Source organism: Oryctolagus cuniculus, chromosome 7, assembly GCF_051225735.1.
Source record: "Oryctolagus cuniculus isolate XC-2025 breed Fujian yellow rabbit chromosome 7, ASM5122573v1, whole genome shotgun sequence".
In the NCBI taxonomy this organism is placed as follows: domain Eukaryota; kingdom Metazoa; phylum Chordata; class Mammalia; order Lagomorpha; family Leporidae; genus Oryctolagus; species Oryctolagus cuniculus.
The window spans coordinates 140,064,070-140,090,800 of NC_142873.1; the positions used below are offsets into that span (position 1 = coordinate 140,064,070).

General features: G+C 57.6%; 2 protein-coding genes across 8 annotated transcripts in view; both read left to right on the forward strand.

The window, feature by feature from the left end:
* PHC2 (polyhomeotic homolog 2) overlaps positions 1 to 12,819 on the forward strand; it is a 118,947-nt gene extending 106,128 nt beyond the window's left edge. For 4 of the 5 annotated variants that reach the window (XM_017350218.4, XM_008273724.5, XM_089299132.1 and 1 more), the window contains 6 exons: positions 2,655 to 2,857; positions 4,310 to 4,439; positions 5,092 to 5,206; positions 6,259 to 6,400; positions 8,139 to 8,415; positions 11,478 to 12,819. In XM_017350218.4, coding sequence (XP_017205707.3) covers positions 2,655 to 2,857; positions 4,310 to 4,439; positions 5,092 to 5,206; positions 6,259 to 6,400; positions 8,139 to 8,415; positions 11,478 to 11,632 — 1,022 coding nt within the window. In that variant the 3' untranslated portion in view covers positions 11,633 to 12,819. The remainder of the gene's footprint in view (positions 1 to 2,654; positions 2,858 to 4,309; positions 4,440 to 5,091; positions 5,207 to 6,258; positions 6,401 to 8,138; positions 8,416 to 11,477) is intronic. The other variant, XR_016210204.1, reaches the window with a different exon arrangement.
* A 4,351-nt stretch (positions 12,820 to 17,170) lies between these two features.
* A3GALT2 (alpha 1,3-galactosyltransferase 2) lies at positions 17,171 to 25,102 on the forward strand. Of its 3 annotated transcripts, none has more exons than XM_070078794.2 (5): positions 17,171 to 17,327; positions 22,612 to 22,695; positions 22,845 to 22,934; positions 23,105 to 23,332; positions 23,900 to 25,102. In XM_070078794.2, exons 1-5 carry the CDS (start codon positions 17,305 to 17,307, stop codon positions 24,585 to 24,587), a joined length of 1,113 nt encoding a protein of 370 aa, XP_069934895.2. In that variant the 5' UTR covers positions 17,171 to 17,304; the 3' UTR covers positions 24,588 to 25,102. The 3 variants fall into 3 exon arrangements, with proteins under 3 accessions (XP_069934895.2, XP_017205709.4, XP_051688024.3); XM_017350220.4 differs by having other exon boundaries at positions 23,195 to 23,332; XM_051832064.3 differs by lacking the exon at positions 22,845 to 22,934 and having other exon boundaries at positions 23,195 to 23,332.
* Positions 25,103 to 26,731: the final 1,629 nt, after the last annotated feature.

Here is a 26,731-nt window from a genome sequence, read left to right on the forward strand (position 1 = left end):
GGAAGGAATCCGTCCTCAAGAGTGACCCCCGTCTGGCAGTGTGCGTTAATAGGCACCGATCTGAGAGGGGGAAGGAAGAGGCGGGGAGCCAGCACAGAGCCCATAAAAGGCCACGAGGTATCTGCAGCTGGTGGGTGATGAGTGCTGGTGGCAGGTGGCAGGTGGGGGTGGGCCCAGAGTTTCATGGAGGAATTAGGACCTGAGGACAGAGCTCACTTCCCTCTGCCTATGTTTTCAGGGGTGTTTGAATAAAAGTCTTCCAACCAGATCTCTTAAAACAACAACAACAACAACAACTATATTTGGTATTTTTTTTATTATTGTCTGGGTACCTGATGTTAAAAGATGCAGGTGAAGAAGACCTAGGATAACGATGAACTTGCAACTTTGTATATAACACATAGTTGAAAGAGCAAGAGGGGGTTTGGCTGAAGGAGAGAGCTGGTATGAGGTCATGAGTGGCTTTCCTGCTGTTCCTCATCTCACTTGGTGCCCGCAGTGTTGCTGTGAGGTAGGTACTAGCATCCTTATTTTATAGCCCGTGACGCTGTGGCTCAGTGAGAGACGATGACTTGCCCATAATTCACTCAGTGACGGAGACCAGTGTCTAAGCCAGGTCTAAGCCTGTGTTTTTGCCCATTATACAAATCCAGTTGGCCTTGTTCTCTATGATCTTAAGGAACAGAACCAAGATAATTGGGTAGAAATTAACAGGAAGACAGATTTTTGGCTCAAAGGAAGAACTTTCTAATTGGGTTGCCCAAGGTGGGAGCAAACTACTAAAGACGCAGTGGGTTCCTTTGTCACTCGGAGGTATTCAAACAGATGCCAGAAAATCGCTGGATGGGTTCAGTGCACCCGGCTTTCCAGTCCCGTGGTCCCGCTGTCTGTAGTTCATTAAATTATCAGGGCACGTTTCCACTCGGTCCTAATGAGAAGGATATAGCCACCATCTAAAAATAAAATTTTAGCTTTCATACTATACTAAGATTTGTATTTTAATGACAGTTATTCATGTACATAAACTATATTTGTCTTTGCATATTTAAAATATTTTAGGTAACAGAGGAAAATATAATTATGCAAATGCATACTTAAAAATTTTAAATATTAAAATAGAGAAATCTGATTTAATTGTGTGATTAACTCAGTCCTCCTAGCTATTTATAGATTATAAAGGAAAGATTTCCCTTTTTCAGTTTTGAAACACCTTTGCAGTTTAGAAAGACTGATTCCAAAAAAAGGAGAACTTTTTCCATCTCTGCAGAAAAGATGAAACTGTTAAATAATTGTTTTTTCAAGGGAATATAGACATCTCAGCTTTCCTAACTTGCTGGTGTGACAAGCAAACACAAAACACCTCATCAGTGCCATCTCTTGGTTGGTGGCTGCTTAGCTCAGAGGCATTATTGTGCTGATGGCCTGCTGGAGCAGCCCTTTATCTCATTAGACAGAGTTTATTCCAATTTACTGAGCCCCAGCACTTCTGGTGAGAAAATGAGCCTAAGGGACTGAGACCTGTTGCGACCCAGTCATGAACCTTCCCTGTTTTGATTTCTCCCTACTATACAACCAGGCACTGTGGATTCTTGTTCCCTGGTGGTAGTTCCAATCTTTAATATGAAATAAGAGCATCTTCATAGAAAGCTTTGTGCAAAAATTACTTCAGTTGTCAATGTACTGAAATCAAAGTGCATATTCCACACACACACACACACACACACACACACACGCTGGGTTAGGCTTAGTAACAAGGCTTGTTGCAGCACAAACATGGCTACTGCTTTGTTTGCTCCCTCCTCCTTCCTGCCTTCCTGAATTGGCACCCTGGCCACAGGCAGGCAGCTCTCGCCATGTTGGGGAGCTGTGCGAGGCCGGGGCTGTGTCCAGGCGGCTCACCATACCTCCTGGAGCGTGCTGTCCGGTCTTGCAGGGGAAAGCTAGCATACTCCTAGGGGAGAGCTCAGGAAAGGGCCACAGAGAAGTGAGGGGGAGAGGGTCTGTGATGTGTGTGGGGCTGAGAACAGCGGGCAGCAGGAGCAGCATGGAAACTCGCAGTCCTGCCTGGCAGCTCCCCGTGGAGAACTGGGATATGCCCAGGTGCAGGTCTGGATGAGTGACCCCAGGTAATCAGCCCCTGGACAGTCAGATCTACACACCAAGTTCCCTTGAATCGACGTCTGGGATTCAGTGCTTTGATAATGCCCAGGGCTCTGAAGTCTGATCCTCCTCCCAGGAGCCTCCCAGGATGCCCTAGGCCCTAAGCAGAGGTCAGCCCCTTGTCCTGGTTGTATGGACATCGCCTTGAGTGCTTGCTTCTCCCTGTAGCTGACCATTACCTTATTTGTCCAAGTTGATGCTGCCCAGGGTTTGAACTCCTCAGAGACACGGCTCTGGCTGCCTGTGCCACGGCCCTCAGCACAGACTGCTGGCTGCCTGGCTGCACCGTGGCAGGAAGGGCGACACTCGCACTTCGTGGTGCAGCCGTGGAACGGTGCCGCCTGCAGATGGGTCGTTGGGGGAGGGGCCCGCCTGGTTGGCATTGCCGTGTGGCGGCACACAAAAAGCCAGGCCCGCCTGCAGTGTGGGCGCTCCTGCCAGGGCCTGGCCCCTGGTCCTGACGGCGCATGCTTTGTTCTGCTCTCCTCCTGCAGAGACAGGGCAGGGCATTGTTCATGCACTGACCGACCTCAGCAGCCCCGGCATGACCTCAGGGAACGGAAACTCTGCCTCCAGCATCGCCGGCACTGCCCCCCAGAATGGTGAGAATAAACCACCACAGGCCATTGTGAAACCCCAAATCCTGACGCATGTTATCGAAGGGTTTGTGATCCAGGAGGGGGCGGAGCCTTTCCCGGTACGGACTACTTCTTTTCCCCTCTTTTTTTTTTTTAAAGTATATTTTGGATGTGTATTAGAATATTTTTACATTTCCATGTAACATTTCTGAAAATGTAGACAATTTGCTCTTTCTTTGCTAATTCCCTCCCCCCCAAAAGAATGTCAGAGCCGTTTCTTTCTAGAATTGTGTATGTTTGCAAGGTCGTGAAGGGGTCAGGGATCAGTAATAACTGGCAGGGTCCCCAGGTGAGGGGTTTCACACTCAGCTGTGTCCCTGGCTAGTGACCTGTGACTCCTCGGTTAGAAGGAGTTCACTTTGGGTATCTGATGAGAGATGAGAGACTCTGAAATTAGGCCACACTGAGTTGTGAGTGCCAGAGCTTTGGCCAGTTAGGGAGCAGAAAGCCCCTGCACAGAACAGACTTCTTAGGGAAACCAGGAATGGGGTGGGGCTCGGGGTCCCCGCCTGGAGTTCATTTCCTGCAGGCACAGCCTTGCAAGGGGAGTCAGTGTGCTCAGGGAGCGCTCTGGCCAGGGCGTAGTCCACTGTCTGCAGTAGAAACCTAAGCCTGCAGGGAAGCAAGGAGAACCCGGGGTGGCTGGGGACAGCGGGAGCTGGAGGCCAGGCGGTCCCGCCCTGCAGGTGTTGCGAGCCCAGAGGCAGGTGTACAGGAGCTCTCTTCTGACAATTACTTGGCTGCCAGAGTCGCTGCCTTCCTGCGATGCCATCTGCCCTGTGCCCATTCTTGGATCCGTGAGAGGCTTGATGAGTCAGCAGAAGGCTATGAGCATGCGGCTGAACCGCCCCTCTAAATGCCAACGACAAGTCGCCTCTTGTCTGCTTTCCCCCCGGAAGCTGTGCGCCATAGCTGTGCATAGCTCCAGCTCCTGCTTCGGCCCTGCTCTCCTGCAGTAAGGCTGAGGCACCAGCATATTGAAGAGCACCCCAGAGAGGCTGCCTGGACAGAGATCACAAAGGGAGCGCAAAAATGAGGATGCGTGGGGCCGCATTTCCCCAGGGGGCTCAGAGTCAGCTCTCCTAGCTGCCTGTGCCCCTGGCCTGGGCAGGGCAGCGGTGATGTGGGCAAGAGTAGGAAGCCAGCAGAGGGTGTTCATTTCCCTTGTGCACCCCAGCCCCAGCTTTGGGCCCACCTGGCCGGTGTGTGAGCACAAGGCCTGGCGCTTGCTCTGTGCTGTGGCACACCTGATCTGTGCCCTCAGACACCTGGAGGAATAGGTAACTTCCTAGCCTGCCGAGCCCTCGTGGCCCGGGGCGGAAGCCTTGCCTGTACTTGGGTGCCTCGTGAGCTAGACAGCAGAGCAGGGTACGCTGGGATGGTGATGTGGGGGCGGCAGGAGGGGGGCTGGCATCTGCCTGGGTACTTGGTTCATGTGATTGTGATGCGGCTGCGCGGTGAGGGAGCCTCTCCCCCTGACCCTCACGGCCCCTGTGTCGCCTGTCCTCTAGGTGGGACGCTCGTCCCTGCTGGTGGGGAATCTCAAGAAGAAGTATGCCCAGGGGTTCTTGCCTGAGAAGCTTCCCCAGCAGGATCACACCACCACCACGGACTCGGAGATGGAGGAGCCCTATCTGCAAGGTACGCGTCTGACCCGGAGCTGGTGCCGTGCGAACCTTTCCCTCTGTCCCTAGGCAGCAGGGACAGGAGACGTCCAGGGAACACTTTGTCCCCTGCTCCCCAGCCCTGCTGCAGCCACAGGAGTTCAGGAGCCGCACTCCCTAGGGAAGTCACCGGCGAGTTGTGGGAGTGACTGGAGGCAGCACCAGGCACGAGTGCTCTCCTCCTCTTGCCCCAGGAGCCTGCACCAGGAACTGGGGCACCATGGTGGCCAGGCAAGGGCCTGGGCTGTGCAGGGCCCAGCAGCGTAGGCCCTGGGGTCTGCAACCCTGGCCAGCAGCCAGTGAGGTGGGTCACAGTCGTGGGCACAGTTCTAGAAGGTGCGCTGGGACAGCCCACAGAGCAGTCCCTGTGAGCCCCTGCTTCCTCCCAAGGTCAGAAAGGGAAGTCCTTGCACTCACTGTGCGAGGGGCATCACTGCATATGCTTGGGCACTTTGAGAGACAGACAGCCCTTCCGAAACAGGGAGGAAAACACTTTGGCCTCGCCCAGGCTGGACCACTCCTGCCTATCATGTGGAAGGGAACACAGTGAGAGGCAGGATAGAGCAGGGGGCCCTGCGGAGCTGTCACAGACCTCATTCTCCACGCTCACCCGTCTCCATCCTTTTCAGAATCCAAAGAGGAGGGTACTCCCCTCAAGCTCAAGTGTGAGCTCTGTGGCCGGGTGGACTTTGCCTACAAATTCAAGCGTTCCAAGCGCTTCTGCTCCATGGCTTGTGCAAAGAGGTGAGTGACCTCGGCCTCGCTGCCACCCCTCCCTTCCCTTCCCTACTGGGTCTGTGTCCTGCCTTTACAGCCTACCTCCTTCCAGCAGTCACTTCCTGCAGGAGGCCAGAGACAGGACCCAGCCAGCCCCCTGTTTCCTTTTGCAGCCTGGAGCGGCAGCAAGCCAGAGAAACCTGAACCCCTGAGTGCGAGTCAGAGAGAGGCAGAGGGTCCAGGGAAGGACATGTGCTGGCCTCCACGGTCCCTGTGGCACCCATTCTCTGTCCTGCCCTTGGCAGTGTCACCCCTTGGGGTGGGCCTTCCTCTGGAAGCTTAGCCCAAAACCCTGCAGCCCAGTGTTCCGTTGTAAGCTTTCCCACCACTTAGCAGACTGGTGATCAGAGTAAAACCTCTGTCATGTACTGGGGCGTGCCAGGTGCTCTGCACTGCCTCAAAGGCGATCTGCCAGGCAGCTGTCACTGCTGTCCCCTCTGCCCAGGCCAGGACACTAGGGTACAAGGAGACCAGCTAGTCAGTCACAGACTGGGGGTTGGGGCCATCCAACTCTGAAGCCCCGCATGGTTTTTGTGCAATGGCAGAGACCCCGGGCGCCCAGGCGAGAAGGGTGGCCCAGGACTAGGCAGAAGCACTCACCGTGTGCGCTAGAGCTCAGCTGCGCACATGCCTTGTACCCCTCTGGCTGTGCTGGAGGTGGCCAGGGCGCTTCTGTCGGGCTTTGCCAAGCCGCCGTCCGGCAGGACAAGGGACAGCAGTGTTGTGGCACGGGCCTTGTTTGCAGTAGAATGTGTCAGCCCCGAGTGCTCACTGTGATCCAGGCCGGGTCAGGCATTTTCCAGGTGTTCCCTTGTGTTGTGAGACCAGTGGGAGAAAGGGACTGGTTTTCACCCCCAGGTCCTGAGTAGCATGCTGTGCTTCTGCCTGTGACCTGCCCAGAGGCACGCAGCCCATAGTACCTGTGGAGCCAGGTCAGACGGTGCTAGACAGGGTGACTGCTCTCATCCTGCCTGGGACAGCACCTCCTGGGACTGTGCTCACTGCCTCGTCTCCCACAGGTACAACGTGGGGTGCACCAAACGCGTGGGGCTTTTCCACTCCGACCGAAGCAAGCTGCAGAAGGCTGGGACCACGGCCCACAGCCGCCGTCGAGCCAGCAAGGCCAGTCTGCCCACACTCACCAAGGACACCAAGAAGCAGGTGCGCACCCTGTTCCAGCAGTCCCCACCACCTTCCCCTCTGGCCGACTCCTATACACTCTGCTGGGGTCGCTTCTCACGGCCTAGCAGCCAGGCCTCCCCTGGGCCCCTTAATGGGTCCCTGCATTTACACCCAGTTCTGAGGAGGTGCCTCACTCTGCAGTGGCCTTGCCCTGGCGTCACCTTGACTCGTTGAGCCATGGAAGTGGGGTCTCCCCTGTCTGGCCATGTGTAAGACACCCCAAGGTTCTGGGCTCTCTTAGCTGCAAGGCTAGGGGTAGAAGGCAGCTGCCATCCTTCACCTTGTCAGCTTTCTGCCTCCTTGAACATCAGGGCATTGAGTTCTTGAAAGTCTCTGTTGGATCAAGCATGCTCACTCACGAAGCTCGATGTGGCACCAGCCATTTGCCAGGAACTCTTGTATGCCGAGGACAGCAATGCCCTGCAGGAACTCATGGCCTTGGTGAGGCTTCACAGCCGTGTATGCACCAGGCTTCTTGTTGGGATTGATGTTTCCTCCTAAATGTTTTTAAAAATCTGATGAAAACTCTGGCTCAGAACATGTATGCACACACAGTTTTACTTACATGCTGTTCCAAGGGGTTCACAGACCCCTCCTGAAACACATGGAGCCCTGACTCAAAGCCCCCACATGTGGGGTGGCACCGCAGGTTAAGCTGCCTGTGTCTCACATCAGGGTTCCTGGCATCCAGTCCCACCACTGCTTCCAGTCCAGCTTCCTGCTAGTGCTCCTGGGAGGCAGCAGATGATGGCTCCAGTCCTTGGGTTCCTGCCATCCACAAGGGAGATCTGTATGGAGTTGCAGGCTTCTGGCTTTGGCCTAGGCCGGCCCAGGCTGTTGTGGACATTTGGGAAGTAAACCTGTGAATGGAAGATAATCTCCTCCCCTTCAACTCTGCCTTTCAAACACATGAAAATGCATTTTAAAGCTTAAAAAAAAAAAAAAAAAAAAAAAACCCTCACTCTAGGACACATGCTTGGTTAAAAGGTAGGTGTTGTGGCACTGCAGGTTAGGTCACAGCTTGGGGCGCCTGCAGCCCGTATCAGAGTGCTGCCAGTGTCCTTGGGAAGGCAGATGATGGCCCAAGCACTTGGGTCTCTGTGGCTCACACAGGAGACCGGATGGATTTCCAGGCATTTGGGGAGTGAACCAATGAATAGAAGATTGCTGTGTCTCTCTCCCTCTCTCCGTGTTACTGTGTATTTCTAATTTATAAGTGAATCTGAAAGGGAAAGCAAAAGACACTGGTTAAGATACTTGTTTCCCCTACCAGAGGTCCTGGGTTCAATACTTGCCTCTGGCTCCTGACTCCAGCTTCCTGCCAGTGCATGGTGATGGCTCAGATAATTGGAGTTCCTGCCACCCATCTGAGAGACCTAGATTGCACTCGTTTCCCACCTGGCCTAGCCCCAGCCATTGCAGGCATTTAGGGAGTCAGTGGGAGCAAACTGTCTCTCTCTCTCAAATAATTAAAAATTTAAAAAAAAAACTTAAAAATACATCTACAAGAATAGTAACTGCAGCACAGTGTGGTAGATCCTGCAGGGCTGGGAGGGAGTACCTCTGCTTAGGGTCTGAGAGGACGGCACAGAGACGCGATTGTCTAGGAACTCACAGGTAGCAGTCAGCTGGGCCAGAAGGGGGCAGCCACCTGCCTTAGCCCCTCATGCTGCTAGAGACGCTGTGCCCTTCTTGAAGCCACTGTTTCTGCTCCCAGCCAACAGGCACCGTACCCCTCTCCGTCACTGCCGCTTTGCAGCTAACACACAGCCAGGAGGACTCCAGCCGTTGCTCAGATAACTCAAGCTATGAGGAACCCTTGTCGCCCATCTCAGCCAGCTCCTCCACCTCCCGCCGGCGACAAGGCCAGCGGGACCTGGAGCTCCCTGACATGCACATGCGGGACCTGGTAGGCATGGGACACCACTTCCTTCCCAGCGAGCCCACCAAATGGAACGTAGAAGATGTCTACGAATTCATCCGCTCTCTGCCAGGTAAGGCCCTGGGCGTTCCCTGATGGCCTGCCACCACAAAGGAGGAGAAGGGGTGAGGGACCTGAGCCCCACACCAGGAAGGATTCGGGTTGTGAGCTGGGGTGCAGAGAAGAGTAAGCTGAGATTCCGACCTGGGAGACCCTCAGGCGTCTCAGCACAGACGCAGACGGTGGAGAGCGTTCCTTAGCTGTTGGCATGCTGCCCAACGGGAGAAAGCGGAGCTGAGGTCGCCACTAACCCGTCTCCCTCCTGGCGCAGGCTGGGGGCCGAGTTTGGCGGGAACATGGGAAATCTGCCCTGGAGAACATCAAAATGAAGAAAGTTAGAAGCGAATGACACTCGGGCCTGTGCCAGCTGGGGAGACTGCCGCTTGCGCAGAGGCGGGAGACCCAGAAGGTCGGGGTGCAGCTGGGCACCGCGCTAAGCCCTGTGCAGCAAACGCAGTGGCTTGGAGGGCTGGAGTCTTGAGCTGAAGCGGGAAAGGCACACCTCATGTCATTCCCGATACTTCCAGGGGGACCCAAAGCCTGCACATGGTTGGCCTGCTGGTCTCACCCACCCGGTGAGCAGGCCAGGTGTGGGTGGCGCCCGCCAGCCTGAGTTCCTCCCACTCTGGAGAGTGGTGTTGTGGTTGACAGCACGGACTTGGGAGTTGAACGGAACTGGGTTTAGCTGCTGACTGTCACTGAAGCCACTGTATTGGTTACTGCTTTTTTCCAACTTGTGACAGTGTAGTCTCGGAGAGGGAGGGATTTGGGAGAGGCAGCTCTGCCTCGAAGTCTCTTGTGAGGTTGTAGCTGAGGTGTTGGCCAAGGTTGAGGCCACCCGATGGCTTTCCTGCGGTTGTAGGGTCTTCTCCCAAGGCGCCTCCCTCGTGTGGTTCCAAGTAGGGGCCGGATGTTGGAGGCCTCAGTGGTCTCAGCAAGCATGGCAGGAGCCGTGTGCCCTCTGTGATCCAGCCTAAAGCCACATGCCGTTACCTCTGCACAGGTCACCCTGGGGCCGTGGCTTGAGGACACTCACGAGGTCACGACCACCAGGAGCTGGGTGGGAGGTGGGCTGCCCTAGTACCACTGGCCCCCAGTGATTAGCGTGCCTCCCCTCGCCTATCACAGTGTCAGTTCCAAGCCCAGGACCGCATCCTCTCCCTGAGGCCTGGGCAGAGGTGGACTCCATGAGGCCAGCTCCCCAGGCATGGCTCCTTTCAGTCTGAAGCCCTGAGAACTGGTGCCCTCCCAGGCCCAGAGCATAGCGGGGAGACACAGGATAACCCTTGTAGCTGCACCCACTGAGAAAGGGAAGACCTCGGGAGCACCTGAGAGGCCCCGACCCACACCGGTCTGACGCTGTCCGGGAGGGCACACGTCAGCCTTTGCAGGACTCAATGCTGGGGACGAGCCCGAGTGGTCGGTCCTTTGCTGTGACAGGTGTGCCTGGTCTTCAGGGCCACCGTCTTCTCAGCCTGCGTCGCGTAGTTCCGTCCCCTCTGCCCCCCGCTCCCAGCTCGGGCTGTTTCTGCCAGCGCTGCTCCTGTACATCTCGCACATCCAGTCACGTACTGGCTCCACTCATTAGCCAGAGGCCCACCCCGAGTTGGCTGTACGATGAGCCTTTCTCTCCCTGGGCTGCTGCTCACGCCGAGGACCGTGCTCTCGTTGCTCTTGGGGCTCTTGACCACCGCTCCAGAGAGACGGCCCGTGAGCCTCGGCCGCAAGCCAAGGGGCGGCATTGTGTGCAGCTGGGATGCCTGGGTCGAGTCCTGGCCTCTGCTCCCCCGCTTCCCCGTCCAGCTTCCTGCCAATGTGCACCCTGGGAGCAGTGGGTCCCTGCCACTCATGTGGGAGACCTGGATTGAGTTCCCAGTTCCTAGCTTTGACTTGGCCCAGCCCTAGCTATTGAAGGCATTTGGTAAGTGAACCAACAGATGGAAGATCTCCCTCTCAAAAAAAAAAATTTTTTTTTTTTTAAAAGGAGCAGTTCTCCAAGGTGTCCCCTGAGATCTTTCTGAGGCTCCAGCAGGTTTAAGTCACCCCCTCGGTTTCATCTACAACCTGATTTCCTGACTCTGCCTTGGACTTGCTCTTTGGTTAGAACCCTCCCTTGCTGGTAGCAGCATGTGCCATCTGGAGAGGCTGGGATTTTCCAGACTCCTTGATGTTGGACAAGTTTCCTGTTACCTTCCCTTTCTCCTCTCTCATTTTGCTTCCAAGTAGCCACAAGCAGCCAGGCAACACCTTCAGCATCCTGCCTGGAAACCTCCCAGGCTGGCTCACTGCACTCAGCAGGTGTATTAACCTTGGCACATAACCTGCAGCAGGGTTACTGGATCTCGCTGTCTCGTGAGAACGTCTTCCCACCTCCAGTGGCAGTTCCCTCACCTCCCTCACCTCCTCCGAGCCTCCCGGTGGCATCCTGGTCCTGGGCTGTGAGGCCGCTCAGAGCACCGGGGATGCTCACAGCCTCCTCCAGTGCTGTGCCCTTGTATGTAGGTTTTTGCTTTTTTTTTTTTTTTAAACAGTAGCGCCCCTCTTTGAGGTACCAGAACCTGGGTTAGTTGCCTATTGCTCTGATAGAAATTACTCCAGAACCTTGTGGCTTTAAATGGCCATCACTTGCCACCGCAAGAGTTCTGTGCAACAGGAATTTGGTGGCTGAGCTGAGCTGCTCTGGCCTGGGGCCCCTGTGGGTCTCAGCCAAGACAGCAGCCAGGGCTGTGTGGTGTGAGGTTGGGAGCTGGAGGGCCCACTTCAAGGGGCTCGCTCACATGGCGAGGTGGCCTCTCCAGAGGGCTCAATGTCCTCAAGCCCACGCGGCCAGCCGACTCCAACATAACCTTGGAAACCCCGTGCTGTCACCTCCTCAGCCCCTGTGTGGTCCCCTGGGCCTGCCCTGGTCATGGAGGGGGCTCCGCACCAGAGCATCACGGCCACGCTGGGTCACTCAGGCCCTCTCGCGCTGCAGCCCAACTACAGCAGTGCTGTCCTCCAGGGGCGGGTCCAGGACTGAACTGGATGAGCTCTCTGCCCACGCTAATGGCCCCGTCTTTGGTGCTGCCCGCTCAGGCTGCCAGGAGATAGCGGAGGAGTTCCGGGCCCAGGAGATCGACGGGCAGGCGCTGCTGCTGCTCAAGGAGGACCACCTGATGAGCGCCATGAACATCAAGCTGGGGCCCGCGCTCAAGATCTACGCGCGCATCAGCATGCTCAAGGACTCGTAGGGCGCGGCCCACTCGGCCAGGGCTCCTCCTCCCGCCCGAGCCCAGCCCAGCCAGCCAGCCAGCCAGACATTCCTGAGGGGCCCAGGAAGGGGGCCAGGTGGAGGAAGGGCTCTCCCTAGGGGCGTGGCTGGTGAGGGGGTCTGGGCACCCCCTCCGTGGCTCTCAGGGGCCTTCATTTCTGTGGGAGGGGCAGAGAGGTAGGTGGCGCAGAAGACGGGGCTTACGCTTGTAAATACTGATGGCACTGGCTTCCTCCAAAGTCCCAGTACTCTAGCCCCGCCCTCTTCCCCTCTCCCTGTCCCCATTTTCCAGGGGGCATATGGTCAGGGCTCCCAACCTGAGTTGGGTTACTTCCAAGGGCAGCCAGCAGGCCTGGACAGAGGCCTTGAAAGCCCTTGCCTTTCTTACCCCACTCCCTTCTCCATTGCCAGCTTCTCCCCTTCAGCCTGCTGCCAAGGCGGCCGGGGGTTCTCCCTCACGCCCTCTGCAGGGGGACAGGGAGCAGCGGGCCCAGTTTGGCCACGCCTGCTGGCACAGACGCCTTAACGCTGTGTGTGTGACTGTGTGACTGTGGGAGCCTGGACTGAGAGAGAGGCCAGAGCCGCCCTCTGGCGCCTCCAGGTGTTTTGTAGCAAACAGCCGCTTAGTGCTTTGTCCTGGACTCCACCCAGCCTCAGGATGGGGACAGAGGAGGAGGGCAGCCCTGCTGCGGAGCCCAGAGCAGGAGATGGAGGCTAGACTCGCGCGGGGCCCCCGGAGCCCCTCCCCACACTGTGACGTCCCTGCACTGCCCTGCTGTCACAAACAGCATTAAGGAGGCTGCCGGTGGCCTGGCCTCGTGCCCAGAGGCTGAGCCTCCCAGGCTGCCCGCTGCCCACCCGCGAGTGAGGGGAGGGCGAGCTGCAGCCACTGCTGACGGGAAGCAGGCGGCCTCTGCCCTCCCGCTCCCACACGTCTTCGCTTGGAAACTTCTAGCAGCAGTTTGAGCTACCTAAGGAGGAGGCGGGCGGGAAGGGCATGTCCCATCCCCACGGAAGGCTCCTGGGGGCAGAGGGGGCCTCTCCCAGCAGGGGTGGGCGCCCTCCTCAGCCTGTTCTCTTCCCACCCACACCCCCAGGCAGGGTTGGAAATGAAGGACTTTTTTAACCTTTTGTTTTTGTTTTTTAAAAATAAATCTGTAAAATCTCGTCTCTCTCTGCCTTTCGCCTGTCAGGGCTGAGGGGCGGGTCCCTGGGTTGGGGGTGTCCTACCCGACTGCCTGACCAGATGGCGGCTCCGGTGCTCTCTGCTGGGGCCCAGGTTCCACGGGGGAGCCCACGCCGCCTCTGCTTGTCACACTGCTTCTCAGAGGGAGCATCCAGGAGCCCGCTCCGTGCCATTCCCACCTGGAAGGCATGCTGGGCCAGGCTCTCCCACCCGCCCTCGAGCACCCAGCTCCAGCACCCGTGGGCCTGCGCTGCTTCATTCAGCACTTCCCACGCGTGTTTCAGGTGCTGCCACAGAAAGTGACTACAACCGAGAAGGTGGCCGCTAGCATTGAATAAAGGAGAAAGGACATTCCAGGCCAAAGCTAAGACATCTGTGAGGTACACAGGGCACAGCAGGCCAGCAGGGCTGGTGCTGACCGTGTGCCTCTATGAGCCAAGGCCTGGCTAGAACCCAGCAGGTGTGCCCACCCTGCACCTGCCACGGGGAAGGGCCTCAGTGTTCCTTCCCTTCCCCTAGGTTTTTTCCTCCAGGCACTGTTCAGAACCCCAGGCCCCACCCCTATGGATTCAGAATCTCCAAAGGAATATTTGGCATGGCAACTTCAGAACCACAATGCCTGTGTCTTGTAGCTCCTCTCTGAAAAGCCTGGTAAAATGGAGCTACAGGCCAGAGGAGAGAGCTTGACTTCATGTGCACAGTGGAAAAGAAACAAAAACACAGAGAATCAAGAGACCTGGCTTGCACAGATGGGAGGCCGTCTTTATGTGCAGTGAATGATAGGCCTCAGCCCCTGCACGTTTGAGGACTGCTTCCTTAAATCTGTACTTGCTCCTGTTGCTTACATTTCACACAGAATTTTGCAAGTTCAGTCGTGGCCCACAGTTTTAAAAAATATTTCCCGGGGGCCAGCACCGTGGCCAGTAGGTAAGCATCCACCTGTGGCGTCAACATCCCACATGGGTGCCAGGAAGCAGGCAGCCTCTGCCGTCCCACACTTCCTCGCTGTCCCGGCTGCTCCTCTTCCCATCCAGCTCTCTGCGATGGCCTGGCAAAGCAGTACAAGATGGCCCAAGTCCTTGGGCCCTGGCACCCATATGGGAGACCCGGATGAAGTTCCTGGCTCCTAGCTTCAGATTGGCCGAGCTCAGGCCCTTGCAGCCATTTGAGGAGTGAACCAGTGGATGGAAGACCTTTCGCTCTGTCTGTAACTCTGCCTTTCAAATAAGTAAGTCTCAAAAAGTACTTTGGTGCCACAAAAAATTAAAAAATCTAGAAATCCACGCATAGCTTTGATGATACACATGTTTCATGAAACAGTACCCTTGACATGCAGTCCATTCCTAGCCTGTCTCCCTTTCTCTTGGTGCTTTTAAAGTCGTGATCGTCATCCACTGAACTGGTATCACAGCTCCCAGATGGTTTATAGCGAGCACTTTTTTAGTTAGCATTTCCATCTCTAAACATAAACTTTTTTCCTTTTTATTAACACTAATTGTACATGCTGCAAGAAGCATCTGACTGAACAGTGTCACGGGTGGTGAGAGCGCTCACCAGAGCAGTGAGCAATGCCCTACCAGGACAGCAAGAGGCTGCGCGTTTAAACAGCTGCAAACTAGGAGGCATACATTTATCTGCAGTGTCTTCCCAGTCAGGGTGAGTTTTCCCATGATCCAACAGGTTTTCCCAGCTAGGTGATTTGCATATCTGGGCAGAGCAGGGGAGCTGGGGCAACCCTCTGCATTCCCAGCGGGCCAGCAGTGACAAGTCTGTGGCACTCGGAAGGTCTCCTGTAACTGCTTCGTGCTGAACCGGGGTGTTGTGTCCCGCCCTGGAACTGTGCCAGGGTTTCAGGGTGTCCCAGTGTCCCAGCTGCGGGGCTCCCGCAGTGGCAGAGCCTCGAGGAGGAGGAGGTGATGCCCTAGAAATGTCCTGTTACCCAGGGGCCTGTAGGTGGCCCCACCTGGAGGAGAGTTGTGTTTGCGTGTTCTGGAGGAGACACGCTGAGTTACTCTCAGGCAGTCACACCTAAGAACCCTTCCTTTGCAACCTGTTGGCTTTTTCTGATTTTGTTTAGGATCGACACCAGGATTCCATCTTGATTTTTATCCCCTCCATGTGATAACAGAATTTTTCGGCGCACACCACTGATCAGTCAGTCGCCCTGTAGCCAGGGTCTGTTTGTCCCTCCTAGCCAGGCTGGCTGTGAGCTGGTTGTTGGTCCCGTCCCACGCTGGGAGGGAATATCTGACCCCTAGGAGACAGTGTCAGAAACACTTTCAGCCACATCTGAGCACCCAAGAGGTTTCAGGAGTGGCTCTTAGACTAACTTTACCTGGGGTCCATTGCTAAGCTTTAGGCTGAGCTGTTTCGTAGGCGTGAGACCCGAATGGAGTTCCTGGTCCTGGCTTCAGCCTGGCCCAGCCTCCCAGCCGTTGTGGCCATCTAGGGAGTGAACCAGTGGATGGAAGATGGATCTCTGTCTCTCTCTGCCTCTCCCAAACTGACTTTCAAAATAAATGAACAAATCTTTTTTTTTTTTTTTTTTTTGACAGGCAGAGTGGATAGTGAGAGAGACAGAGAGAAAGGTCTTCCTTTTGCCGTTGGTTCACCCCCCAATGGCCGCCACGACTGGCTAGTGTGCTGCGACCGGCGCACCGTGCCGATCCGAAGGCAGGAGCCAGGTGCTTCTCCTGGTCTCCCATAGGGTGCAGGGCCCAAGGACTTTGGCCATCCTCCACTGCCTTCCCGGGCCACAGCAGAGAGCTGGCCTGGAAGAGGGGCAACCGGGAAAGAATCTGGCGCCCCGACCGGGACTAGAACCTCTTGTGCCGGTGCCGATAGGTGGAGGATTAACCTATTGAGCCGCAGCGCCGGCCTGAACAAATCTTTAAACATAAATAAGTTAAGGACAGCTTTCCTAAGCAGTCAGGCTCACAAAGACAACAGATGATCTTACTGACAGCGACGAGAGATCACGCTGAGGACAGCATCGTAACTCAGAGTTCCGCTCAAGGACTGGCCGCCCGTTCTGGAAGTCTGCTGGGTCCAGGCAACATTACAAAAGAAAATGTGACGCCTGTTTTTGGGGTCAGGGGGCCAAGCTGATCCCAGTTAAGGAGATCGTCCCATTCTTCAGAACCACCACACATCGGGACAAGAGGAGAAAATGCCCCACCCAAGAGACAACCCTGCAAAGCTTTGCCAGGGCGTCTGTAAGGGAGAGCCCGGTTCCAATGGGAGTCGGCTTCAGCAGAGTGCCCCGCCCACTGGAGGGCCCGACAACACCTTCTCAGCAAGGAGAGTGGCACCACAAGTCTTTCAGGCCAGCGTGGTCCCAAGAGGGGTGGTCAGTTGAGAAGCAGGGAGAGAGGGAGCCCCCCAAGATGGAATGGAAGGGGTCCTCCGCTCCCAGGGCGAGCACGGGGCCTCCCCATGCCACCAGAGTGACCCACACATGGGCAAGCTCCCGGGCCAGAGACGGGGGCGGGGAAGGGCTGGGAGTGACCAGGAGGCCAACAGCAGGCATGGATTCTCCCGGAGGAGCTGCTGCCGCCTATGGCGCCACATGTGGGAGGTTGGTTCCTGGCGATCAGAGAAGCTACCAAAACGTCTCGGGACACGAGCAGCCAAGGCCAGTGGCCCCAGTGAGGAAAAAAATTCAGCAGGGCAGTCGGCGAGCAGAGTTAGGCTTACTGAGCACGCTGCAGGGGAGCGGTGGGCAGCCCGGCCAGAGGCTGGCCGCGGCATCACGGACGACCATCTAAGGCGCGAACCTGTGACAGCACTATCTTCACGATCCAGTGGCTGTCCCAGGCAAGGGAGTGGCGGTTTGAAGTGGAGCTGGGGAGCGGGCACCGCCCTTAGCTTCGGGATTTGCCCTGTGCCCCCGGGGGAGCCTCCACACTATGTACCTATGGGGTAGAGTGTGACCCGCAACGGGGTCATCACAGAGCTGACACTACCCAGCGTCCACTTCGACAGAACCGTCACTGCCAGTTACCTTGGTTCCCACGCCGTCCTGGGTGCCTGGTGCACGCGCCCCCTTCACTGGGGAGCTACAAGCGCTCCACGGAGTGAACTGAATGGCCTGGCGTCACAAGAGCCTCCAGCTGAGGCTCCGTGCAGAACAGGCAAACACCAGCCCCTGGCCCCCATTCCCAGGAACGGAACAGTCCTGGGGGAGGGGCTCGAGGGCCCCTGGGGAGGGAACAGGAGTCAGAGCAAAATGGCTCAGAGTCTCCACTGACCAGGGCTGGCCTTCCTCGGAGCCACTTTCTTCCAGGTGACTGGCTCCACCCAACGCCGGGGCCAACTTCCTCCAGCAGGCCCCACCCCCAAGCAGGTCCCTCTCAGGCAGTACACCGGAGACTGCCCCTGTGAGTGTGGCTCCTGAGGCAGAGGGGCAGGAGCCACTTGGGCTCCGAGCTGAGAGCTCTGGCAGTCTGTCCCTCCAGCTTCCACGCATGGCTTTCAAGGAAGGACTCAGGTGAGTGGGGACACTGTCACGGGGGAGGAGGAGGGACAGCTGACCTGAGAGGGGTCCAGGCTGGCTGCCAGCAGCCAAAGGAGCCTAGGAGAGGTGCCCGAGCCAGCCAGCTGGTACCGGCTGAGCCCCAGATCCTGGGCAAAGGCAACTCAGACACCATCCGCAGAGGACAGCAGGGCAGGGGGCTGCATCCAGGGGCCCTCATGGCCTGTGAATGGTTGGGCAGCCCCTCTTGCTTCCTTCAACTCTGAGCCCCTGGTGAGCCAGAGAGCCCAGGCCAGGGGAACCATCACCTCAAGCCAGGCAAGCGCCCCATCCCCCGGGACTCCGCGGATTAGGAAGTCTTCTCCCCAGAGGAGAGAATGGCTGAGCTGTGGTTCTCTTCTGGAAGCAGGGAGTGGGGAGCAGGGCTGGGGTGGGGCTTATGGGACACCTTCTACAGGCAGGGCCTGGGTGGTTGGTCCCTTTGTAAACACGGAACCAAGGGTGAGACGCGCGGCTCAGGCAGGGCACCCAGGACCCAGGGCTCCCAGACTGGAGTAAGGGAGAGGGCAGGAGGAGCCGATGGGTCCCAGCACCCCCCTAGATCTGACTGTGAATTCAACTAGTCCACTTGGGCTGACTCTGTCTGGCTGCCCTGGCCGAGATCCAGTGTCCTAGATAAGCACTGGCTTGTCCTACCCCGATGGGGGAGTTGGGGCCGGCTGAGGCCTGGGAGGCCGGCTGCCGCCTTTTCCTGTCCCTGCCGCAGGCTGTTACCTCCCAGAGCGGGTGGCTGCCTGGACAGCATCTGCCCCAGGCTCCTGGTAGCCAGAGTGGCCCAGCCGCAGCCAGTTCTGCCCGGGCTGCTTTAGACAGAGTGAGGGAGGCACAGCTTCGTGCACCAGACACTGACTTGGGAGGAGCCCAACCTACAGGGAGAGTAACAGGGTCCAGGACGCTGGGGAGAGGAGCATCAGGGTTGAGCTGCAGCCAGAAGGTGAGCCCAAAGCCATGCTGGAGGTCAGACAGACCAGAAGTCCAAGCTCGGCCCCACTACCCGCCAGCTGTGGGCCCCTGAGCCAGTGGCCTAGCCTTCCAGAGCTCAGTCGCTGTCCCCTCTAAGGGCCCCCTGGCAGAGTGCTGGCTCAGTGAAGTGTCACGATTATGAACAAGGAGTGCAGCCTTAATCCTGGAGAAAACAGGGGGAGTGCTAAAAAGCAAAGGAGTAACAGTTTGGGGAAGAGAATGAGGACAAAGAACCCATTCATCACTTCATCTATTGACTGAACAAATCGGTGTTAATACCACCAATTAGGAGGCAGGCTCTGGGAGCTGGCACCAAGAACACAAAGTCTAATGAAGGGAGGCTCAGCGCTGAGTGGGGCAGGCAGCACCTCGTGGCATGCTGTCGGGGCAGCATCAACCCAAGCTCAAGTCTTCCTGTGTAAGACACAGCACCTCTAGCAATCCCTACCCTCATTCCCTTCTGGTTGCCATCCTGTGTGGCCCTGGCCTCCTCTCCCTTGGTGCTCTCTCCCGTGACACCGCTATCCTCCAGGTCAATCCCAGAACTGAGTCTGCCTTCTGGGCGCTGGCCCCTGGCCCCAGCCAGGCCACTGTTCCATTTCCTGGCCCCCAGCCCCGACCCTCTAATCAACGGCCGAGTCGTGCCCTTCACCACCCACTGCTCCTTTGCCCACCACCAACACGCTGGCTCACACCCCCAAGTAGCTCCCCTGGCTGCACCCTGGCCCCTGGCTCTTCTGCCTCTGGCCAGGCCCTCTTTCCTAGCCATCGATGTCCAAGTATAACAGATCAGCCTGAGAATTTGTTTTTTCTTCTCAAGTGTGAAAATATGTGCCACACCCTGGAGAAAATACTTACCAGGGCTCGCCCAAGGCCCTCAGGTGAAGTTCAAAGGCCTGGGCCTGGAGCGCAGGTGCTGCGTCACCAGCCTTGCCTGTCTGTACGTGCTCGGCTCTCACGCTCTCTGCACAACGACCTGCAGGTCCATGCACATTCTACGCTCTCATTGCTCCCTTGGCCACACTGGTGCTTCCTCTGTACGGGCCACTGCCATCTTTGGATAACTTGGGATTCTTCGGGTCCTGGCTTAGAGGTCACCTCCCTCCTCCAGGAAGGCTCCCGACTTCCTATCCGCCAGGGCTGGGTGACACCCTCCAATTCGCCCTCGGAACAGCCTGTACTGACCCTACTCACAACATGGGCTGTGCTGGGTTCCGCTCACCTGCTCTGCGTCAGTCACATGACCCATACCCCCTTGCCAATCACACTCCTGCCTTCATGGCTCAACCCTGCCAAGCCAGGGGCTGTGTATCACTCCCCTCTACTCCTTGACCTACCACCGTGCTTGATGCTGAGTGTGTGTGCAAGAAACAATATGCTGCACGCTTGGCTGATCGGACCCCGACCAACCTCTTGGGGCACAAACTTTCTCCATACTGAAAATTCTCTTTGGACACACTGCCAGAAGCAGGGGTTTCTGAATCAAAGGGGAGGGATGCTGAGAGCTTTGCATTCCCACAGCTGAGCAGCCTTCGAAGATTAAAGGCTGTGGCATTTTACACAAGCGCCCGTCTCTCCACATTCTTGCAGCTTGGCTATTTTCATTGGTTTTCTTAAAGTGCTTATTTTATAGGCAAAACATATCACCTTGTTCTGATTTGTGTGTCTTTGATTACCAGTGAGGGTAAGCGCATTTCCATATGTTTGCCTTCTAAATGCGTTTCTTCTTTGAGGATCCCTCTGTGTGATCCGGGAACAGTTAAGGCAGGTGGGCTTTCTACAAGATGACCCTCGTGGGTGAGAGGGGAGGGAGCTGCTGCCACGGTCTCGGCGACAGAAGGGTAGGCCAGGGTCACCATGGGGAGAACGGAAAGGGCAGAGATCAAGGAGGCCCAAGTCAACCCAACCTGGGGGCCGAGAGCAGACGGACAGTGGTGCAGGAGAGGGAGCGGTCAGGTGCACCCGGTTTCTGGCTCGGCCAGCTGAGCAGGAGGAGGTGCTCTGTGCGGACTGAAATGGCACCAGGTGGACACACACATGCACAAAGCTGCAAGTGGTTCCCAGAGCCACGTCCCAGATACACCTGCTGAGGAAGCAGGAGAGGCAGGCGCAGGGTGCAGGCAACCTTCTTGAAAGAGACCAGGGAAGCCATGTTTGGGAAGGACGTGTAAGGCAGGAAGAGGGGGCAGGAGGTTGCCTAGGGGGTATGCAGGGGGAAGGCACCCCCACTGTCCGCAGCAGCTAACATCAGAGCTACTGCGGGGTGCGAGGCCTCACTCTGGTAGCCCAGCTCCCGTTAACCCCATGATGACTGCTCTCAGCTAGCTGTCCTTCTCATCCCCTTTCACTCACGAAGACTGACATGCAGAGGGCCACACCTGGTTCGAGGCCATGCAGTTACTAAGTGATGTGTGGGACCGGGACTCAAATCTGGGCATCGGGCCCCGGCGTCTGTGTCTGACCATACAGCCGAAGTCTCCCTGGAAAGCAGGGGAAGGCGGAGTGGGACAAGCTCCCCAGGAGGGGCTTATTAAGATTCTCAACATTTGGGGCCCTTCCTGAGAAACAGCTAACCAGGGACATGTCCCAAGGCCTCACCTCCTCTAAGCCAGGGCTGGGGCCACTGAGCTGAGCGGCAGGAACCCGCCCAGCCAGGTGGCTAGAGACACCACAGACTGATGCTGTACATTTCTCTCTCTCTCCAACTTATTAATTTTTAAAGATGTATCTATTTATTTTGAAAGAGTTACAGAGAGAGAGGGAGAGACAGAGAGATTTTCCATCCATTGACTCACTCCCCAAATGACTGCGATGGCCAGTGCTGGGCAAACAAAGCCAGGAACAGGAACTTCAGCCAGGTCTCCCATGTGAGCAGAAGGGACCCAAGTACTTGGGCCATCTTCTGCTGCTTTTCCAAGGCCATTAGTAGAGCGCTGGATTGGAAGTGGAACAGCTAGGGCACAAACAGGCACCCATACGGGATGGGGTTGCTTTATCCACTATACCACTACCCTCTAATTTATTCATTTGAAATGCATGGGGACAGAGACAGACAGGTCTTCCATCTACTGGTTCACTCTCCAAATCTCTCCAAATGCCCACAACAGTCAGGGCTGGGCCACACTGAAGCCAGGCACTCAGAACCCAATCCAGGTCTCCCACATGGGACACAGAGACACAACCACCCAAACCATCACCCGCTGTCTTCCAGGATGGCACACTAGCAGGAAGCTGGGACTGGAGGCGGAACTGGGACTAGAATCAGGCACTCCCGTGTGGGATGCCAATATCCCAAGTGGCATCTTAACCCCTACACCAAATGCCTGCCCCAGCACATTGTCTCTGATCAAAGCCAGCCCAGCAACTCATCCGTCCCAGACAGCTCTCAACTCCCAGCCACCAAGCCATAAGCCCCCTTCATCCTCTCCCAGCCTTCTCAGGTCCAAGATCAGCCCCACCCACCCCACAGGCTATGAACACAACCCTAATGTCACAGTCCGCAGGCATGTCCAAGGTCAGACTGTTGGGGACAGCAAAGGATTAGACATCTAAACGCTCAGAGGTGCCCTGGTTCGGTAAATCATATTATCCACAGTCAGTGCGGGGGGAAACCAGACAAAAGGGTGAGGTCCTTAAGCTGTGAGATGGAACAGCCTCAAAGAGATATAACGGTCAATGGGGAATGCAAGGTGCCGACCAGCTGGGCCCCTCCACGGCCACTAGTGGGGCAGCAGGGCAGACATCTGGCCTGGGAGTAAAGACACCCAGATCCCACACTGGAGTGCCTGAGCTCCGTCCCTGGCTCCAGCTCTGGCCCCTGATTCCAGCTTCCTAACAATGCAGTCCCCGGGAGGCTGCGGCAATGGCTCAAGTAACTGGGTTCCTGCCACCCATGCAAACCTGGAGCGCATTCCTGCTTCCCGGCTGCTCCCAGCTCGGAGCCATTTGGGAGGGAACCACAGCTCTCTGTCCCTAGTCTCTCTGCCTCTCAAAAATAATTAAAAAGAAAGAAGAGAATATTAGACTGGCTGCCCCATACACAGGAGCAGAGTGGCTGGGAGAGGGGAAGACTATGCATGGCATATGTATATATACACATACACACTCATTTATCCCCGCGAGTGCCTGCACCATGTGCACAGTGAATACTCTCATTCAGAAGAGGAAATAAACTGAAACACTGGAAGCGCACAGTGGATCCCGCACACGCACACATACACGCGCATATCTGAATGAATTGCTGATGCTCCTCTCCATCCTCACCCCTCACCCCCAGGGCCAGGAAGAAAACCCTCTGGCGGCTGATCCTACTTGCACTTGGCCTCTTGGGCTTGCTCCTGTATGGGCTCCCAGTCGTCAGGTACAAGCCCCTTCCCAAGCACCCGAGGTGGGCACTCCGGGGTCAGGGTTAGGGTGGACCTCTGCAAGAGCCCTCTCCAGGGATGGGAGGTGGTGGCGAGCTCAGCCCCAGGCAGGTGCCCACGCCCCTTAGCTGTCCCCATCTTACAGGCACCTGGAAGTCCTCATCCCCATGGGTTTCTGCCCTTCAGCCACAATGTCCCAGCTGGGAGACAACTTCACAGGTGTCTTACATCCCTGGTAAGGAGTGGCCATCCCTCTGTCCTGGTGTCCCTGTCCTTCCCCCACCCCAGTAGAGCCAGGAGCTCAGCCCACAACCCTAGGGTCACATGTCTCACAGTCCTCTAGCCGCCTTCACTGCTTATGGCCAGGGGTTTGGGGGGGCAAGGACTGGTCTGATGCATCTGCAGGTCCCTAGGGCCCAGCACTGGGGAGACAGCAGAGAGCAGGCTCCAGCAGGCAGCTGAATGGAGCTGTCTCCCCACCCCTGCCCTGGCCAGGGCCCGGCCTGAAGTCCTGACCTGCACCTCCTGGGGGGCTCCCATTATTTGGGACGGCACCTTTGACCCAGATGTGGCCCAGCAAGCGGCAGGAGAGCGGAACCTCACCATTGGGCTGACTGTCTTTGCTGTGGGCAGGTAAGGCCTGGGTATGGGGGTGCTGTCTAGGCAGGGAGGTTGAGGGCTGTGCCTGTGTATAGGGCACGGGGCATCCTGCTCCCCTTGGCTGAGATTCCACAGTGGAGCGAGAGGCAAAGGCAGCACCCTTGCCCCAGACTCCCAGGCCGAGTCCAGGGCCATCCCCTTCTTCCCCCTCCTCCCTGGACACCAGCGTCACAGGGCCCGGCAGCCAGGGGCTCAGGACCTCTGAGAAGGAGCCAGCCTAGAGACCAGGGCTGACCCACCGGGGGCTCTCCAGGCACAAACGATGCCAGTCCCCCAAGGGTCCAGCCCAGCCTCACTCCCTAGGTGTCCTGCTGGCCAAAGCAGTCCCAGGTGTGCCCCGCCCTTCCAGGCAAGTGGGGCACACCACCTGCAAGCTTCTTTAATCTGCCACTCCAAGATTCTAGAATTGGAAGGTTCTGGAGTTCAGGACACTGGTTTGGGTAGGTCTAGGAAACAAGACCAGAGTGGAGGATGCGCCCGTGGGCGGGCCGTGCAGGGAGCCGCTTTGGGGTTGACCCGGGCGCCCCGGCCGGCCTGTAGGTACCTGGAGAAGTACCTGGCGCGCTTCCTGGAGACGGCAGAGCAGCACTTCATGGTGGGCCAGCGCGTGCTGTACTACGTGTTCACCGAGCGCCCCACCGCCATGCCACGCCTGGCGCTGGGCCCCGGACGCCGGCTGCACGTACAGCGCGTGGTGCGCGAGCAGCGCTGGCAGGACGTGTCCATGGCTCGCATGTCCACGCTGCGCGCCGCGCTGGCCGGGCGGCTGGGCCGCGAGGCGCACTTCGTGCTGTGCATGGACGTGGACCAGCACTTCAGCGGCGCCTTCGGGCCCGAGGCGCTGGCCGAGTCGGTGGCGCAGCTGCACGCCTGGCACTACCACTGGCCGCGGCGCCTGCTGCCCTTCGAGCGCGACGCGCGCTCGGCCGCCGCGCTGGCTCCGGGCGAGGGCGACTTCTACTACCACGCGGCCGTGTTCGGGGGCAGCGTGGCGGCGCTGCGCGGACTGACGACGCACTGTGCGCGGGGCCTGCGGCAGGACCGCGCGCGCGGCCTCGAGGCGCGCTGGCACGACGAGAGCCACCTCAACAAGTTCTTCTGGCTGCACAAGCCCGCCAAGGTGCTGTCGCCCGAGTTCTGCTGGAGCCCGGATATTGGCCCGCGGGCCGAGATCCGCCGCCCGCGCCTGCTCTGGGCGCGCAAGGAGTACGCGCTGCTGCGCACCTAGCGCCACCGCCAGAGCCCGGGCGTAGCCCGCCTGCCTGCCGGGGTTCTGCTGGCCCCGCGTGGCTCCTGTAGCTCCAGGAGGGTGTGGAGTGGGACCTGGGAGGAGGATAGGCCCGCTAGCCGGGGTCCCGCGCAGAAGCCGCGTATGAGCCTGGCCCCAGCCCTGTCTCCTTCCCGCACTTTCCTGCTGGGCTGAGCCACTGCTGGCCGCAGACCAGCAGTCTAGAGACCGGGCACCACTGACCTTGCCACCATCAGCGAGCAGATGCCACCTGTAAGGATGTTTTCGCCTGACCCTCTTTTGTAAAATAAAGAAACTGAGGCACGAAGAAAGAACGAACTGCCCGAGAATCCTGGTGGGTCCCTGTGCTGTCCGCAGCGGAGAGCCGGGTTGGTCCCTGTGCCCAAACACGCTGCTGCAAATCAGGAAGGCAGGCGGCCGGGTGGTGGCTGGTGCCCCGCAGGTGTCGTTTGTGTGCCTTAAGTACTATCGGAATAAAGTGTCCCAGAAGTGGCCGTGTGGCCTTTTCTAAGTCCACGAAAATGATATTTCCTGGCCGCAAGGCTGGTGGGGCTTGGCGGGGGGTGGGGGTGGGGTGGGGGGGTGGAGCACAGTGCCTGGGAGGTGAGTGTGTCCATCCGTGGACTTCCTAGAACACAGGCTCTGAGTTGGGGGACCATGGTCATCAGGCCTCAGGCAGAACCAAGGCTGGGGCCGGCGCTGTGCCGCAGCGGGTTGTGGCCCTGGCCTGAAGCGCCGACATCCCATGTGGGCGCTGGTTCGAGACCCGACTGCTGCACTTCCGATCCAGCTCTCTGCTATGGCCTGGGAAAGCAGCAGATGGTCCAAGCCCTTGTGGGAAACCTGGAGGAAGCTCCTGGCTCCTGGCTTCTGATCCACACAGCTCCAGCCATTGCGGCCATCTGGGGAGTGAACCATTGTGTGGAAGACCTCTCCCTGCCTCTGCCTCTCTGTAACTCTGACTTTCAAATAAATAAAGAGAGAGAGAGAGAGAGAGAGAAAACTTGCACTCTGCTATGCCTAACCTGCTGTGCCACAACACTGTCCTTTCTCTGCAGTGTTGTCACAGACCTCGCATTGCAGAGAGCAGTTCCAGCTGTTTACCTGGCCCGAGCCTGATGATGTTTATACATTTCCATGAGCAGGTTCAGGTACTGATGGCATGACACAGGGGATTTCTTTCCTCCAAAACGCAGTCTCGAGTGCCCAGGGGCCTCCTGCCTGAGCTACAGGAGCAAAACCCAGAAGGCTTTTTGGACTATGGAACAGCCAGGCACACCTAAGACCAGGTGGTCATGCTCTGGCTGCACTGGTGGGAAAATGTCCTCTGATTTACCCAGTGATGGCCACCGAGGGTGACATGCACCAACCCTAATGACCCTGGGCCACTCAGAGACCTGACCGAAAGCCAGTAAGATCCTGGCGTGAATCCACTCTTCCTCTACCTCTGTGTGGGACGTGGGCATGTTCCTGACCTTTGCTGGGTCTGTTCTGTTTCTCACCTGTCCGACGGGGATGCCAGTCCCCTCCTTGCAGGGGTTGCTCTAGAGCTCCGGAAAACACAACTTGCCCTCCCTCTCCCTGCCTGCCCCTTCCCCAGCAAGTTCTCAGAGTGCAAGGACTTTGCCCAAGAACAGCCATTTCCTGTTTGAAAGAAGTGTCCAGGCCCTGGGCTAGGAGCAGCCTTGTGTGCTATTGATGGAGACCTCCCCAGGGGAGCTGCTGGGTGGGCAACATCTTGGAAATGGCTCCCTCCTAGTGAGCCCTGGGACCTAAGAAGGGAGGGGGCAGGGGATGCAGGGACCTGAGTCTGAAGCAGGAATGCCAAGGAACGGAAGCTCCTTCTCCAGCTACCTCCACGGACGTAGCCGCAGGCCACAGCACGAATCCCAGGCCCACAGGGGCGATCAGGTGAAATCAGACTCCCGGTCCCCGGGGTGTCGCTGCTGCCTGTGCAGCCTCTACCTGCCCTGCCACGCCAGCTCACCTGGCACCCCCAGAAACTCAGGAGTGTCTTCGGGATCACCGATGGCGAGGAACACAGATGCACCAGGGCTACTACGCCAAGGCACAGCAAGGACAACACCTGCATTTACTGTTACCCTGCAGGTGCCAGGCACAGC

Bases quoted from the DNA above. Each gene is read 5' to 3' on its own strand.
- A3GALT2 (XM_070078794.2), top strand. From the start codon at position 17,305: ATGGCTTTCAAGGAAGGACTCAG. The intron at 22,696-22,844 runs GTACAAGCCCCT...CCCATCTTACAG, and splicing joins TATGGGCTCCCAGTCGTCAG to GCACCTGGAAGTCCTCATCC. The intron at 22,935-23,104 runs GTAAGGAGTGGC...ATGCATCTGCAG, and splicing joins ACAGGTGTCTTACATCCCTG to GTCCCTAGGGCCCAGCACTG.